The 14,909-nt window shown below is 40.7% G+C and overlaps 1 protein-coding gene across 3 annotated transcripts in view; it reads right to left on the bottom strand.

Moving 5' to 3' along the window:
* Window positions 1–14,909, bottom strand: part of GLRA3 (glycine receptor alpha 3) — a 114,481-nt gene that overhangs the window by 44,367 nt on the left and 55,205 nt on the right. For all 3 annotated transcript variants that reach the window (XM_030192667.1, XM_030192666.1, XM_030192665.1), the window contains exon 5: window positions 7,925–8,062. In XM_030192667.1, coding sequence (XP_030048527.1) covers window positions 7,925–8,062 — 138 coding nt within the window. The remainder of the gene's footprint in view (window positions 1–7,924; window positions 8,063–14,909) is intronic.

The raw sequence follows: 14,909 nt of genomic DNA, 5'->3' as shown, positions 1-14,909 counted from the left end.
TAAGCTGGATAGTAACATAGTAGATGACGGCAGAAAAAGACCTGCATGGTCCATCCAGTCTGCCCAACAAGATAAACTCATATGTGCTACTTTCTGTGTATACCCTACCTTGATTTATACCTGTCCTCTTCAGGGCACAGACCGTATAAGTCTGCCCAGCACTATCCTCGCTTCCCAACCACCAGCCCCACCTCCCACCACCAGCTCTGGCACAGACCGTATAAGTCTGCCCAGCACTATCCCCGCCTCCCAACCACCAGTCCCGCCTCCCACCACCGGCTCTGGCACAGACCATATAAATCTGCCCAGCACTATTCCCGCCTCCCAACCACCAGCCCTGCCTCCACCCACCGGCTCTGCCACCCAATCTGGGCTAAGCTCCTGAGCAAGATTTCCCTTCATTAAATACTTGTTGGCTTTGTCTCATTAATCCATTCTTTTGAAAATGCTCTGCAATTTTGTTCTTTATAATAGTCTCTACCATTTTGCCCGACACCGATGGTAGCCTAACTGGTCTATAATTTCCAGGGTCATCTCTCGAACCTTTAAAAAAAAATCGGCATTACATTGCCCACCCTCCAATATTTCAGTACCGTGCTTGATTTTAAAGATAAATTACATATTACTAACAATAGTTATACACGTTCATTTTTCAATTCTATCAATACTCTGGGATGAATACCTTTCTGGTCCAGTTGATTTGCTACTCTTCAATTTGTCAAATTGCCCCATTGCATCTTCCAGGTTTACAGAGATTTGATTCAGTTTCTCTGACTCGTCAGCTTTGAATACCATTTATAGCACTGATATCTCTCTCAAATATTCCTCACTGAAGAACATAGCAAAAAAATTAATTTAATCTCTCCATTATGTCTTCCCTGAGTGTCCCTTTTACCCCTCAATCATCTAGCGCAGTGTTTCCCAAATCCGGCCTGGAGTACCCTTTTCCAGTCAGGTTTTCAGTATATCTACAATGAATATGCATGAAAGAGATTTGTGTACAATGGAGGCAATGTATGTAAATCAAGTTCATGTATATTCATTGTGGATATCTAAAATCCGGACTGGGAAAGGGTACTCCAGGACTGGACTTGGGAAACACTGATCTAGCTGTCCAACTGATTCTTTTGCCGGCTTCTTGCTTCTAATATACTTTAAAAAATTTTTACTATATGTTTTTGATTCCATCTCAATCTTTTTTTCAAAGTCTCTCTTTGCTTTCCTTATCAGCGCTTTGCATTTCACTTGCCATTCCTTTTGCTGTTTCTTATTATTTTCAGTCGGATCCGTCTTCCCTTTTCTGAAGGATTTTCTTTTAGCTCTAACAGCTTCCTTCACCTCACTTTTTAACCATGCCCAATGGGCTAAGCACTATCACCCTTGAAGTTGGAGCCCATTTTTTGCTCCAGCACTATTAAGACCCACAATAGATATAGACTGTGTGAATTACATATCCATGGATTCTATATATTCTGCCCAGATTTGGGCATGCTTCTGAGATGCATGTGCAACTTAATTGGCTAATGAGTTGTTAGCTATCAATAACTGGATGCTAAGAACCAATTGCTGATGTTAATTAACACCAATTAGGATTTGTGCATGCATCTGGCTGTGTTCTATTCAATAGTGCTGGGTGTTTAAATCCCATAGCATGAAACCCAAAAGGGGTCATGGCCATGAGAGGGGCCTGGTCGTGTCAGAGGCATCCCTAAAAGTTGTATGCACTGTTACAGAATTATGGGTCTTTGCACCCAACTTGGGCACTGGGAATTTACACCAGATTTCAGCATGCATACGTTTTGTGCCGAGTTGGGTGCGGGAATCCTTTATGGAATAGCATTATCACTGATCTTTTCAGGTGCCCATTTTTGAGTGCCATTTCTAGAATTCCCCTCATAATGGGAAACTGCCAGGCTGTTGCCAATTGCCAGGATACAGGGTGCATCTTCATATCTTTTTTTCTTTTTGGCACCACTCTCAGAAAAACAAACAGAAATAAGGCGGGTATGATCTACGAGGTCTCTTGCAAGTGTAGCCTAGCCCAATGTCATCTGCTCTTCTTGATATAGAAATTCTCTGAAATATTCACTTACCCAATCTTGTCTTAGTATAAATAACATTTTTGACTAAGGGGAAATTCAGAGTATATTTATGAAATGAACAAGAACTATACTTTTTCGAAATAGGTTTATTTTGTCAAACCAACGATTCTGCATTTGTAGTTATGACTGAAAACACAGAGATCAATATTAAGAGTTACAAGTCTGGTTAAAGTTTACTGGATAAGATATCAAGATAATTCTAACTGCATATTCAGAAACTGCTGGTTAAGTCAGCATTCCTGTATATAGAAGGCTAAAGTTAACTTAGACCTGCTATTTGTGCAGTCTGACTTACCTCATCTTCAACTGGATTTGATTTGATTTATTAACTTTAAATAACACTTAACAGCTCAGTTTTTAAAGCATTTCACAATAAAAGTGACAAAACAATACAACTGCTGATACAGTGTAAACAATCATTGGGTCAGGTCAATCAGAACATTAAACAGAAATGCTAGTATTCAATCGAATATCAGTGCTATCTGATTGAGTGAAGACAATACCCCAGGCTTGGCACTTCTCCAATCCCACCTTGTGTTAGCTAGTTAACTAGTTGTATGACCAATCCTCAGCCTCAAATTTTGAATTTGATTTATCATGTCAAACACCTGAAGCTAACCTAAATGGTTTTAATATGGACCCCCATATTAAAAATGTTTTACTACTTGCTAAACACCCACTATGCAATGAACTAATAGTCTAAAAAATAAAAGCCAGAAGCACAGAAACAATGAAATATTGGAAATTGCAAAAAAGAAAACCAAACTATTTTATCTAATATATATTGTCCTAATTTATAAGAAAATATTATACAAATAATTGTTCTTCAAAACAGAGGGAAATGTTAAGAGAGGGTTGCACATCAACAAAATAGCAAATTCTGGGTATACATAAGGGTTAAACTTGCTCGGGAATTATTATGCAAATATTTTTGATCATTGGAAAGTCAACAATAAGGAAATCCTTAGTAGAAATCTTGAAATAGATTTTTTGGAATAAAGTAGGCCCAAAAAAATTATGACCTGTAGAAAGCACAAAGATGTCTGCTGACCACAGCATTTCTTTGGAGTTCTGAGTCCACAAGCTCTCCATTTGGAAACTCCTCTCATTGTTTTAATGAAGTGGAAAGAGAGTGTGAAAGCCTGCTTATCTCCTTCCTCCCTGGGCTGTGGCCTTGTATAAACAAGTATGTATGTTGTTTATACAAGGCCACAGCCCAGGGAGGAAGAAGTATGTTTTGCTATGCTAGTTCTGGTATTTGCACAAGAGTTGCAGAGCTGTGGTCAGGTGATGGGGTCTGCTTTGACTACCCTAACTGAAACTACAGTCATATCAAACTGAGAAAGAGTAGTCAATCAATGTTTGTTTGTTTGGGGTTTTTTTTTTTTTGTTACATTTGTACCCTGCGCTTTCCCACTCATGGCAGGCTCAATGCAGCTTACATGGGGCAATGGAGGGTTAACTGACTTGCCCAGAGTCACAAGGAGCTGCCTGTGCCTGAAGTGGGAATCGAACTCAGTTCCTCAGGACCAAAGTCCACCACCCTAACCACTAGGCCACTCCTCCACTCCTTTCAGCTCAGAACCAGGAAGCACTGGGTTTCTGTCTCTGTATCGCTCCATGGTGCGACCTCACCTTGAGTATTAAATTCAATTATGGTCACTGTATCTCAAAAAAGATATAGCAGAATTGGAAAAGGTTCAAAGAAGAGCAACCAAAATGATAAAGGGGATGAAACTCCTCTCATATGAGGAAAGGCTAAAGAGGTTAGGGCTCTTCAGCTTGGAAAAGAGATGACCGAGGGGGGATATGATTAAGGTATACAAAAACCTGAGTAGTGTAGAACGAGTAGAAGTGAATCCATTTATCACTCTTTCATAAAGTACAAAGACCAGGGAACATAGATGAAATTACATAGAAATACTTTTAAAATAAATAGGAAGAAATATTTTTCACTCAAAGAATAGTTAAGCTCTGGAACTCACTGTGGGAGGATGTAGTAACAGTGGTTATCGTAACTGAGTTTAAAAAGGTTTGAACAAGTTCCTGGAGGAAAAGTCCATATTCTTTGAGATAGACTTGGGGGAAGCCACTGCTTGCTCTGGGGTTGATAGCAATTATTAAGTTAAGTTAGTGTTAATTGGAACCAATTGGCCATTGCATGTGCAGCTGACCTTAGTTGCTATTCTAGAAGCTGTGCATGCAATTTCTGGCACACATAACTTCTGGGAGTGTGGGTGTGGGGGGTGAACAGAAAGCATGCCTATGAGTTTTATGTACAAGTTATAGAATACTTAGGGGTTATCCCAATGATTCTATAAAAGTCACCAAAAATTGTGTGCACAAACTTAGGCGCATCCCAATTTGCTTGCACTATTTAATCAAATAAGCTAATTAATGCCAATAATTGGCTTTTAACAAGCAATTATAGGTACTAATTAGATTTACTTGGGCCCTACATACATAAAGTTAGGCATGGGATCTCTGCCTAACAAAGAGTACATGGAAATGGGAGGGCCATGTGCGATTTGGGGTGGAACAGGGGTGTGGTTTTGAGTTATACACATAATTACAGAATATGGGTGCTCTGTGCATATGTTTAGGCATGGGTATTTGTACCACATTTCATTGGTGGAAGGGGGCCATGCCTTAATCATCTGGTCATTTAGGGCATCTTTTTGTGACTTAATTGTGATTGAAAAAGGTATAACCAAACAGTCTACATTTTAGCCCTGGGTGTTTTTGTTTCATTCCCTTATGGCAGAAAAAACATCCAAGTTTTCGAAACACCCAAATCCCACCCCTTACACACCCCCTTGTGATTAGGATACACTGCATTTGAACTGCATAGAAAACCATCTTAAAAACGGGTTTCAAAAATATCAATTTGAATGTTTTGGCAAGCAAAATGTCCATCTCCGGCTTTGTGCCTCTTTTTGGATGTTTTTCTGTTTTGAAAAGGAGCCCCGTATTATCTTTCTGTATTTATTCATTCATTATTTTACCTGCTTGGTTTGATTTTATTTAAGTATGTATGTATGTATTGATTTATATATTTATTCAGTTCACCCTCTCCAAACACCAGTCTCGGGGCAGGTTACAATGTAACATATGTAATAATTAGCCTATTAAATTACCACACAAACAAATGCTCAAAACAATACTCCTTTAACCATGTTTAACCCTCCTATCTCAAATCTCAATAAAAAGATAACTCTTCAGTTGCCTTCTGAATAAAAGTGTGAATCCTTGAAGCAACTCCTACAATTTGTTGCACAATACATCTTAAGTAGAGGAGTGTGGTAGCCGTGTTAGTCCACTCTTAAGGTTATCAATAGAAATCAAACAAAATAAAACATGGAAAAGAAAATAAGATGATACCTTTTTTATTGGACATAACTTAATACATTTCTTGATTAGCTTTCGAAGGTTGCACTTCTTCGCTTATTTCCGATCTGACGAAGAAGGGCCAGAAATGTATTAAGTTATGTCCAATAAAAAAGGTATCATCTTATTTTCTTTTCCATGTTTTATTTTGTTTGATTTCTATTGCACAATACAGGAACCCCTACAGAAAAGGATCATGCCCTCTTAGTAAACAGATAATTGTTGAGACTATCCATACTCCACCCATGCATATGCCACCCTTTATAGGAATAGTGCCAAGGTGGCTTGTAAGAATATTGGAGAAAAAAGGGAGGGTCCACTCCTTCCACAATACCGCAAGCAAAACAAACACAGGGTGGAAGAAAGCCAAGTCCAAGTGACCAGCCCACACACAGAAGTAAGAGCTGTGTGGGCTGGTCACTTGGACTTGGCTTTCTTCCACCCTGTGTTTGTTTTGCTGTAAGGATATTGAGCAGGAACATCCAAATAGTGCTGCTGAATATTCCATAGCTGCGGCTAAGGGAAATCTATGGATAACTGTGGCAGCTGTCTCGATATTTACCTCTGAATATTGATCCACTAGGTTATTACAAAAGTTGGTTGGGTGGCAACACTGGTAATTAGGAAGCAAAAGCAGTGCTGTCAGACTGGTCAGACTTCTACTGTCTATGTCCTGATCGTGACTGATAAATATGGATGGGCTAGAGTGTAAATTTTAAGGGGCTTCGCCTTTTAGTACACAAACTTTTAGTACAAGAACAGTGCTGGGCAGACTTCTACGGTCTGTGCCCTGAGAATGGCAAGGACAAATCAAACTCGGGTATACATATAAAGTATCGCATACCATGTAAAACGAGTTTATCTTGTTGGGCAGACTGGATAGACCATACAGGTCTTTATCTGTTGTCATGTACTATGTTACTATGGTTGCAAAAGTAGGGGATAGCATTGGAGCTAGGTATGGGAAGCTGTTCATCTATTTAGAGAACTAAAGAAGAAGGCAAAAAAAAAAACCTGACTTGAATAAGGAACGATACCCTGCAAATGGCCTATTTGCACATAATACACACTATTTTCCCATAGTATGCATATACACAAACCATCACACATCTGCCACCATCGCACATATGTATGCCTGCATGAATTATCAGGAAAGAGTGTGCATTATGGGCCAGATTCTATATATGGTGCTTTAAAAATCCACACAGAAAACATTTCCGCCTATGTGTATTCTATAAGATTTAGGCACGGTACAAAGAATACACGTAGTTGATATCCCAGTACCTAAAACTATGCACCTTCATTTACACCAACGAAAACGTGGTGTAAATCCCTGCGCGTAGATTTACATGCACTGGGCCATATTCTATAACAACGCACATAAATTTTGGAACGTCGATGAAATGCCCATTTCTCCATCTATGCCTGTGCCCCTTTTGAACTGCGTGCATTTGAATTTACGTGCATTCCATTATGGAATACGCTTATCTAGTTGTGTTTGTAAATTCTAATTATTGCCAATTAATGCTTATTTTTGCTTGTTTGCTGCTGTTAACAACACTGATTATCTTGTTAAGTCAGTTAAGTTATGCATGTTATTATGGAATACGCTTAGATTTCAGTGCAGAACACTGGGTGTGCCTTATAGAATCCGGCATTATATTTAAATAGTGTACACTCTTTAAGATAAGTGTATAATATTTGCACATGGTCTCCCAAATTCTATATATGGCACCTTAGGTTGTACATGCTAATTTGGCCGCATGGCCAAATTGTGTGTACAACTTAATTGATTAAGAAGCCAATCAGCACCTATAATTGGTACTTAACAACCAATGAGAATTTACGCACACAACTTTCTAGGCATATTCTAAAACACGGTGCCTGTAAACTCAAATGCAAGTTGTCAAAAAGGGATGCGGCCATTGGCATGGAATGGGTGGGTTGTGGGCATTTCAAAAAACTATGTGCACTATTATAGAATACACCCAATCTGCACCTACGTTAGGTGCAGGTATTTAGGCTGGTTTTAGGTGGCCTAAGTGGGTGTGCCTAAATTTTAGTCGCAAGAACGGTGCTTGAGCATATTCTATAAACGACGCCTAACTTTAGGTGTAGTTTATAGTATCACGCTGACCGCGTGGTTTTTCGGTGCCAATTTGTAAGGCATCATTTATAGAATTTGGCCCGGTATGCATTATTATTTTCCTGTGGAAAATTGTTTGAAAATCTGGCTTGCAACAACTGATGCTATACTGTTGGCAGTGTCAATAAAAATACGATATTTTCTTTTTCTCTTATTTATTTATTTGCACTTGCACCACTGACATACAAACCCTTAATATAATAGCAACAACATTACTTAGTAAGAACCACAAAAGAAACAGAACAAGTAATATAATTGTTGTCAAGGTTATTACTCCAAATGTTCATACCTGTATTATAATGTTTAGTGCAGTATCGTAAATCTTTTTCTTCTTTCAAAACAAATTGAGGCAAAGTAAGTCCATCAGCTATCTGCACAGGTCCTTGCTCTTGCCATTCAAACACGAGATCATTCATAGTGTATCCAACTGTAACCGAAAATATGCAACAAATTCATTACAAATTTGAATCTAGTATTCTGTACAACACAACACACAAATAGCCTAATTTTAGATAGATTGTAGTAATCAGAGTTGAAATGACCAGGCGGGGACATGTCAAATTCCAATATTATTTTAGAAAAGGATCTGCCAATATAGAGTCTTCTGTAAAATACATTCAAGAATGCATGTGTATGTGCTGGTCACATGCAGCAGGGGCAACCATTTTACAACTTTCAACATTTAAACATCAATGGAAGCAACTAGGCAACATTTTGGAAACCTGTATGTCTAAATGCTCCCAATTAAGTACAGAGCCTGCAATCATTCAGCACAATTGAGTTTGGGGGAAAAGCACTAAATTAGCCCCAGATACTCAGTGCTGGGCTACGTTCACACACCAGCACTGCATATACAGTGTTAATTTAAGCAGTGCTGGCCGCCAGCACTTATACAGGTCCTGGACAATATTCAGCCGAGATCCGCATAAGTGTTTCTGACATTCTATTTTACCCCCTATCAAATTCTGACACCTCCTTTCTGAATCCCCTGCCAATTGTGACCCACCTCTATAACCTTCCCTGATATGAGCCTATCCCAAGATTCCCCCCCAAGATGTCCCCCCACAGGACCAGCCCCAAGAAAGATTTAGTGGTAGTACTGCCTTTAAGTCTTGTAGTTTCTGGAGCAGGAGCGAGTGGGGCTTGCACTTGCCTGGAAGTCCCCTCTCTGGACTACCAGAGGTAATTGGAAGGCCCTGGGAAGGATGGTCTGGGAAGGAAAGCAGCCATGCTGGAGAAGCCTTTCTTAGGGCTGTTGCAATGGGTGGCCATCTCGGGGGGAGGGGAGGGGGAGTCACAATTGATCAAGGGGAAGCGAGAGGGAAGGGATTATGTGTGACAATGTTGGCTGCTACCCGGAAGCTATGTGGTTACTGGCTGATATTCAGTGCTGGCACCTGCATACTAAGGGGTCCTTTTACAAAGGCGCGCTAACAAATGGTTCCCAGTAGTGTAGGCATGGGATTTGGGTGTGCGTCAATCCATTTTTCAGCGTGTCTAAAGAAAAGGCCTCTTTTTCGCTGAAAATGGGCGTGTGGCAAAATCAAAATTGCCGCGCGTCCATTTTGGGTCTGAGACCTTAGCGCTAGCCATTGACCTAGCGGTAAAGAATCTGGGCGGTAATGACCTATAGGTGTCAAATGCCATGTGGTGCATATCCGTTATGCGCATCCGAAAATAAAAAATAATTTTCAGACGCGTGTATCGGACGTGCGTCAAAAATGAAATTACCGCAAGAGCCACGGGGTAGTCGGGCGGTAACTCCACTTTGGCGCATGTTGGGTGCGCATAGATGCTTGTGTAGCTTAGTAAAAGGGGCCCTAAGTGACTAAAATTGGGACTGCTATTTATGGAGTCCTAATCGGTTACTGAACTCTGTGGGCACTGGCAGTGAATATTGTCAGCACTCACAAAGCTCCTGGCTCCTCCCAGACTCCGCCTCAAGAACTCCCTTCTCCTACCCACTTTTGAAATGGCCAGTCAGATCCGATATTCAGTGGCACTGCCCAGTTAAATGTTGCTGAATACACGTGACTGGTCTACTGAGCAAATTTAAGTGGGCAGCGGCCTCTCATGCCCACTTAAATCACTTTGAATATCGAGTGGTAGGTGATGAAGGGGGTGACCTCTCTTAATCCCTCCTTTAGATCACTGTCTAAAAAGAGTAAGTTAAAAAAAATCCTATATGTACCCTGGAGCAGCTGTAAATCCACTGATTATGGTGATCATAGATGTGCATTCTCTTTCTGAAATGGGGAATACATATGTATTTTTGTTCTAACCTAGTCCTACCTAAACCCTGCTACCTCATCATGTGCATGTATTGAATATTTACTTATATGAATCTCAGCTTTCTGCATTTGGGTTTTTAATATTTATTCAATGTGAATAAGTAAATGCCTATATTAATAAGTGTAAATCACAAATAGGGCTTCTAAAATAAGGGTCAAAGTATTGCAGGCAGTGGTGTAGACATGGGGGAGCCTTGGGGGCCTGGACCCCCCACTTTGGGCCCAGGGCCCCCTCCAGAACTGCAACAGCCCTTTACCTTTGCTGGCAGGATTGCTGAAACCTCACCAGCCAAATAAATACAGTGCCACTGCTCCCCTCCTTCTTGTGCTACTTCCTTTAGGCATAAGTCGGCAGCATGCCTTCAGTCGCTGATGCCTGAACGTCTTGAGAATGCACAAGAAGTGCTGGCATCAGTGGCTGAAGGCACTTGCTGACATCTGCCATAAGGAAGCAGTGTGAGGAGGAGGAGAGCTGCGGCACTGTCTTTATCTCCTCTAGCAAAAGTATGTTTGGCAGGTAGTCGCATGCGCATGGGAGGGGGAGAAAGGAGAAGGGAGCAATGTGTTGCCCCCCAGTCCACCCCTAGGTGCCCCCAAAATTAGAAAGCTGGCTATGCCCCTGATTGTGGGGCCATAAAATCCAGTGACATGAGAAATTGTTTTACAAATCTATTTTTTTTAAACTGAAAAATAAAACTCTATTCAAACAGGAACAGCATTTATTGTATCTAGAAAGAGGATAGGGGAAATAAATTTACCAGATAGTTCCATATTATAAAGAACAAATGAAATGTAGCTAGTTCTGGATTTACCACAGTGCATCTATGGACATGTAATCCTACTGTTCTTACAGAAATTGTAATTATTATATGCATTGAGGTACACACAGGGATGACTTAGACTACCTACCAGGGTGCAGTGGCGGCTAAGAAAACAAATAGAATGTTAGGAATTATTAAGAAAGGAATGGGAAAAAACTGAGAATGTTACAATGCCTTTGTATTGCTCCATGGTGCGACTGTACCTCGAATTCTGTGTGCAATTCTGGTCACTGCATCTCAAAAAAGATATAGTGGGATTAGAAAAGGTATAGAGAAGGGCAACAAAAATGGTAAAGGGGATGGGATGACTTCCCAATGAGGAAAAGCTAAAGTTGCTAGGATTCTTCAGCTCGGAGAAGAGAGGGCTGAGGGTGATATATGCTAGAGGTATAAAGTACTGAGTGGAGTGGAACAGGTAGATGAAAATCACTTGTTTACTATTTCCAAAAATACTAGGACGAGAGGGCACGCAAAGAAGCTACTAAGTAGTACATTTAAAATGAATCGGAGAAAATATTTCTTTACTCAATGGAATTCATTGCCAGAGAATGTGATAAAAGCAGTTAGCTTAGCAGGGTTTAAAAAAGGTTTGGCTAATTTCCTAAAAGAAAAGTCCGTAAGCCATTATTAAGAAGAACTTGGGAAAATCCACTGCATATTCTAGGAAAAGCAACATAAAATCTGTTTTTCAGTTCTGGGATTGTGCAATGTACTTGTGACCTGGATTGGCCACTGTTGGAAACAGGATACTGGGCATGATGGACCTTTAGTGTGTCCCAGTATAGCAATGCTTATGTTCATATATTAGCACACTGCATAACACTGCTAATCAGTTAGCAGGTGGTGTTGTGGTGGTCAGAGCCTGTACTTCTGTTTTATTCAATTTCCCTTTTTAAACTTATTATTGTTTCACACACAATTGAGCATATTGGTTTGCAGAACTGATTGAACACCGAACCCCCAATTTATTTTGTTCTTCTTTCCTCACCACTGCTGTCACTATTGCTTTCTGTAACTGACCAATAATGATGATATTCTGCTATGATTGTGGTTACTGTTACCTCAGTAAGAAAGTATTTCCTCATATTGTTTCTGAGCCTTCCTCCCTTTAACCACTTGTTTTTGAATTTCTATTTTATATAGAAAAGGTTTCCTTCTTGTACTTTTAAAGCCTGTAAAATATTTCAATGTTTTAATTACTTTATATCCACCCTTTCCCTTCTTTCTTTCTTTCTTTCTTTCTGTGAGTTCCTTCGGGTTTTCAGTGGACAGTTTGTTGCACACCCTATACCATTTTGATAGCAATTCTCTGAATTGTGGCCTCCAAAACTGAATGGAGTCCTCAAGGCAGAGTCTTAATAGTGATCTATATAAAAACACATTACAAACCCTTTTGAAAACCGGTGATACTTCTTATGCATTTAAGCATGATGTAAGCTTTTCCTGATACCTTATCACAATGACTAATAACATCAGGGTCATCTTGAAAGATTATCTCTGCCCCTTTCTTATGTGAAATCCTCCAGATCTTGTCTATCTAAATGATAAGTCAGAAGAGTCAATGGGTAAATTCTCTGGACTACTATGAGGCCATATCTTGTTAATTCTAGTCATCAGGCAGCTGCATCTAGGGCACTTTAAAAGTGCCTTGGTGCTTTGTAGCTTTTACTACATGAGACGTGGGGTAAGGAATAATATATTGTAGAGGAATATATTCGAGTTATTCCCCAAGTTTTCCACGTCATCACTGTGACCCCTGACGCAGGTGCTAGTCACCGAAACACGGCCCGTGTCGGGTCTTTTTGTCAAGGCTCATTTCATTAAAGAACTGTGTTCCATTTTTAAAGGCCCGTGGTGCTGTTTTTTTATTAAAAAGGTACTGGTCATGTCATCTTCAGTACTGACTTACTGTATATGTAATTTAGTAATCTGCCAAAAATGCAGGATTGTGCGGAATAGAAATTTGGAAATAAATACATAAATATCTATGAAATGAACATTTTGTTGATATGTCTTTTAACTGATAGCTTAAAATGAGCTTTAGGTAGTCCTGCACTGAAAATAACCAGTCTAGATCCTCAGGATCAGCAGTGATCTCTCAAATGTACGTTTGCTGAGTAAGATTATTGAAAACGCAATTACTATACAGATTTTTTTTTTTTGGTCAAGCACCAATTCCCTCAAATCATTTCAGTCTTGTTTCATATTTTTATAATGAGATCATATTAATAAGCATGCATGTTAACCTTCACAAGTTTGTAAATCATGATGGGGCAGGCTATATTTAAAACCTTGATTTATTTGTAGCTCTTGCCACTGAATCTGCCTGAATCTAAAGGATTAGGATGATGAGGGCCTAGTATTAACTTGGGTGCCAATATACAAAGAGGAGCATAATCGAACGACGCCGACGAAATAGATCGCTGGCGATCTATTTTGGCGGCGGCGCAACAGCTGGCCGGAACCATATTTTTTTCGATAATACGGTTTAGCCCGGCTAAATGCCAGAGTTCGCTGGGTTTGAGATCGCCAGTTTTGTTTTTCAGCAATAATGGAAAAAAAATGCCGGCCATCTCAAACCCAGCGAAATCCAAGGCATTTGGTCGTGGGAGGAGCCAGCATTTTTAGTGCACTGGTCCCCCTCACATGCCAGGGCACCCTAGGGTGCACTTCTACAAATGTATAAAAAATACAAAAAAGCTCCCAGGTGCATAGCTCCCTTACCTTGGGTGCTGAGCCCCCTAAATCCTCCCCAAACCCACTCCCCACACCTCTACTCCATTACCATAGCCCTTATGGGTGAAGGGGGGCACTTACATGTGGGTACAGTGGGTTTTGGGGGGGGGGGGTTGGAGGGCTCAACACTTAGCACCACAAGTGTAACAGGTGGGGGGGATGGACCTGGGTCTGCCTGCCTGAAGTGCACTGCACCCATTAAAAACTGCTCCAGGGACTTGCATACTGCTGTCAGGGACCTGGGTATGACATTTGAGGCTGGCATACAGGCTAGCAAAAAGTGGTTTATTTTAATTTTTTTTTGTGTGTGGGATGGGGTTGGTGACCACAGGGGGAGTACGGGGAGGTCATCCCCCATTCCCTCCAGTGGTCATCTGGTCAGTTGGGGCACATTTTTGAGGCTTGGTCATGAAAATAAAAGGACCAAGTAAACCCAGCGAAATACTGCTTAATGCCGCTTTTTTTCCATTATCCGCGAAAGCCAGCCATCTGGTAGCCACGCCCATGCCCTCCTATGTCCCTCCTTCGCTTCACCGGTGACACACCCCTTTGAACTTTCGCTGGCGAGGCGCCGGGAAAGCGGCGATGCTGTCAAAAAAGCAGCTTTTCATTATACCGATTTTGCTGCTTTTCCGAGATCACCGGCCATCTCCCGATTTATGTCGGAAGATGTCCGGCGATCACTTTCGAAAATAAGCTGGAAAGGCACTTATCTAGGTGCTACTAAGTGGGAAAATGCTGTTGAGAGAAATATTCAGTGGCTCTAACCACAGGCCTGGATTCAGTAAATGGCACCAAACAATTCAGCACTAAGCACTATTCTACAAAGGGTAGGTGCCTCAAATAGAACAGCATTGAGCACAGATCCTGCACCTCAGTTTTGGGTGCCGGACTTACATATGCAAAAAACCTGATGTAAATGCCAGTAGAATGAGAAAATGTACAGAGAAGGGCGATGAAAATGATAAATGGGATGGGAAGGCTTCCCTATGAGGAAAAGCTAAAGTGGCTAAGGCTCTTAAGTTTGGAAAGAGATTGCTGAGGAGAGAACATAAGAATAGCCATACCGGGTCATCTAGCCCCGTTTCCTGTTTCCAACAGTGGCCAATCCAGGTTACAAGTACCTGGCAGAAACCAAAATAGTAGCAATATTCCATGCCACCAATCCCAGGGCAAGAATCGGCTTCCCTATGTCTGTCTCAATAGTAGACGATGGACTTTTTCTCCAGAAACTTGTCCAAATCTTTTTTAAACTCAGATACGCTAACTGCTGTTACCACATCTTCTAGCAAAGAATTCCAGAAAAGAACTATTCATTGAGTGGAAAAATATTTCCTTCTATTTGGTTTGAAAGTATTTTCATGTAGCTTCATTGTGTCCCCTAGTCTTTTGTATTTTTTGAAAGAGTAAAAAAATGAATTCACGT

Source organism: Microcaecilia unicolor, chromosome 2 (assembly GCF_901765095.1).
Source record: "Microcaecilia unicolor chromosome 2, aMicUni1.1, whole genome shotgun sequence".
Lineage (NCBI taxonomy): Eukaryota > Metazoa > Chordata > Amphibia > Gymnophiona > Siphonopidae > Microcaecilia > Microcaecilia unicolor.
This window is presented reverse-complemented; position numbering and strand designations above follow the sequence as displayed.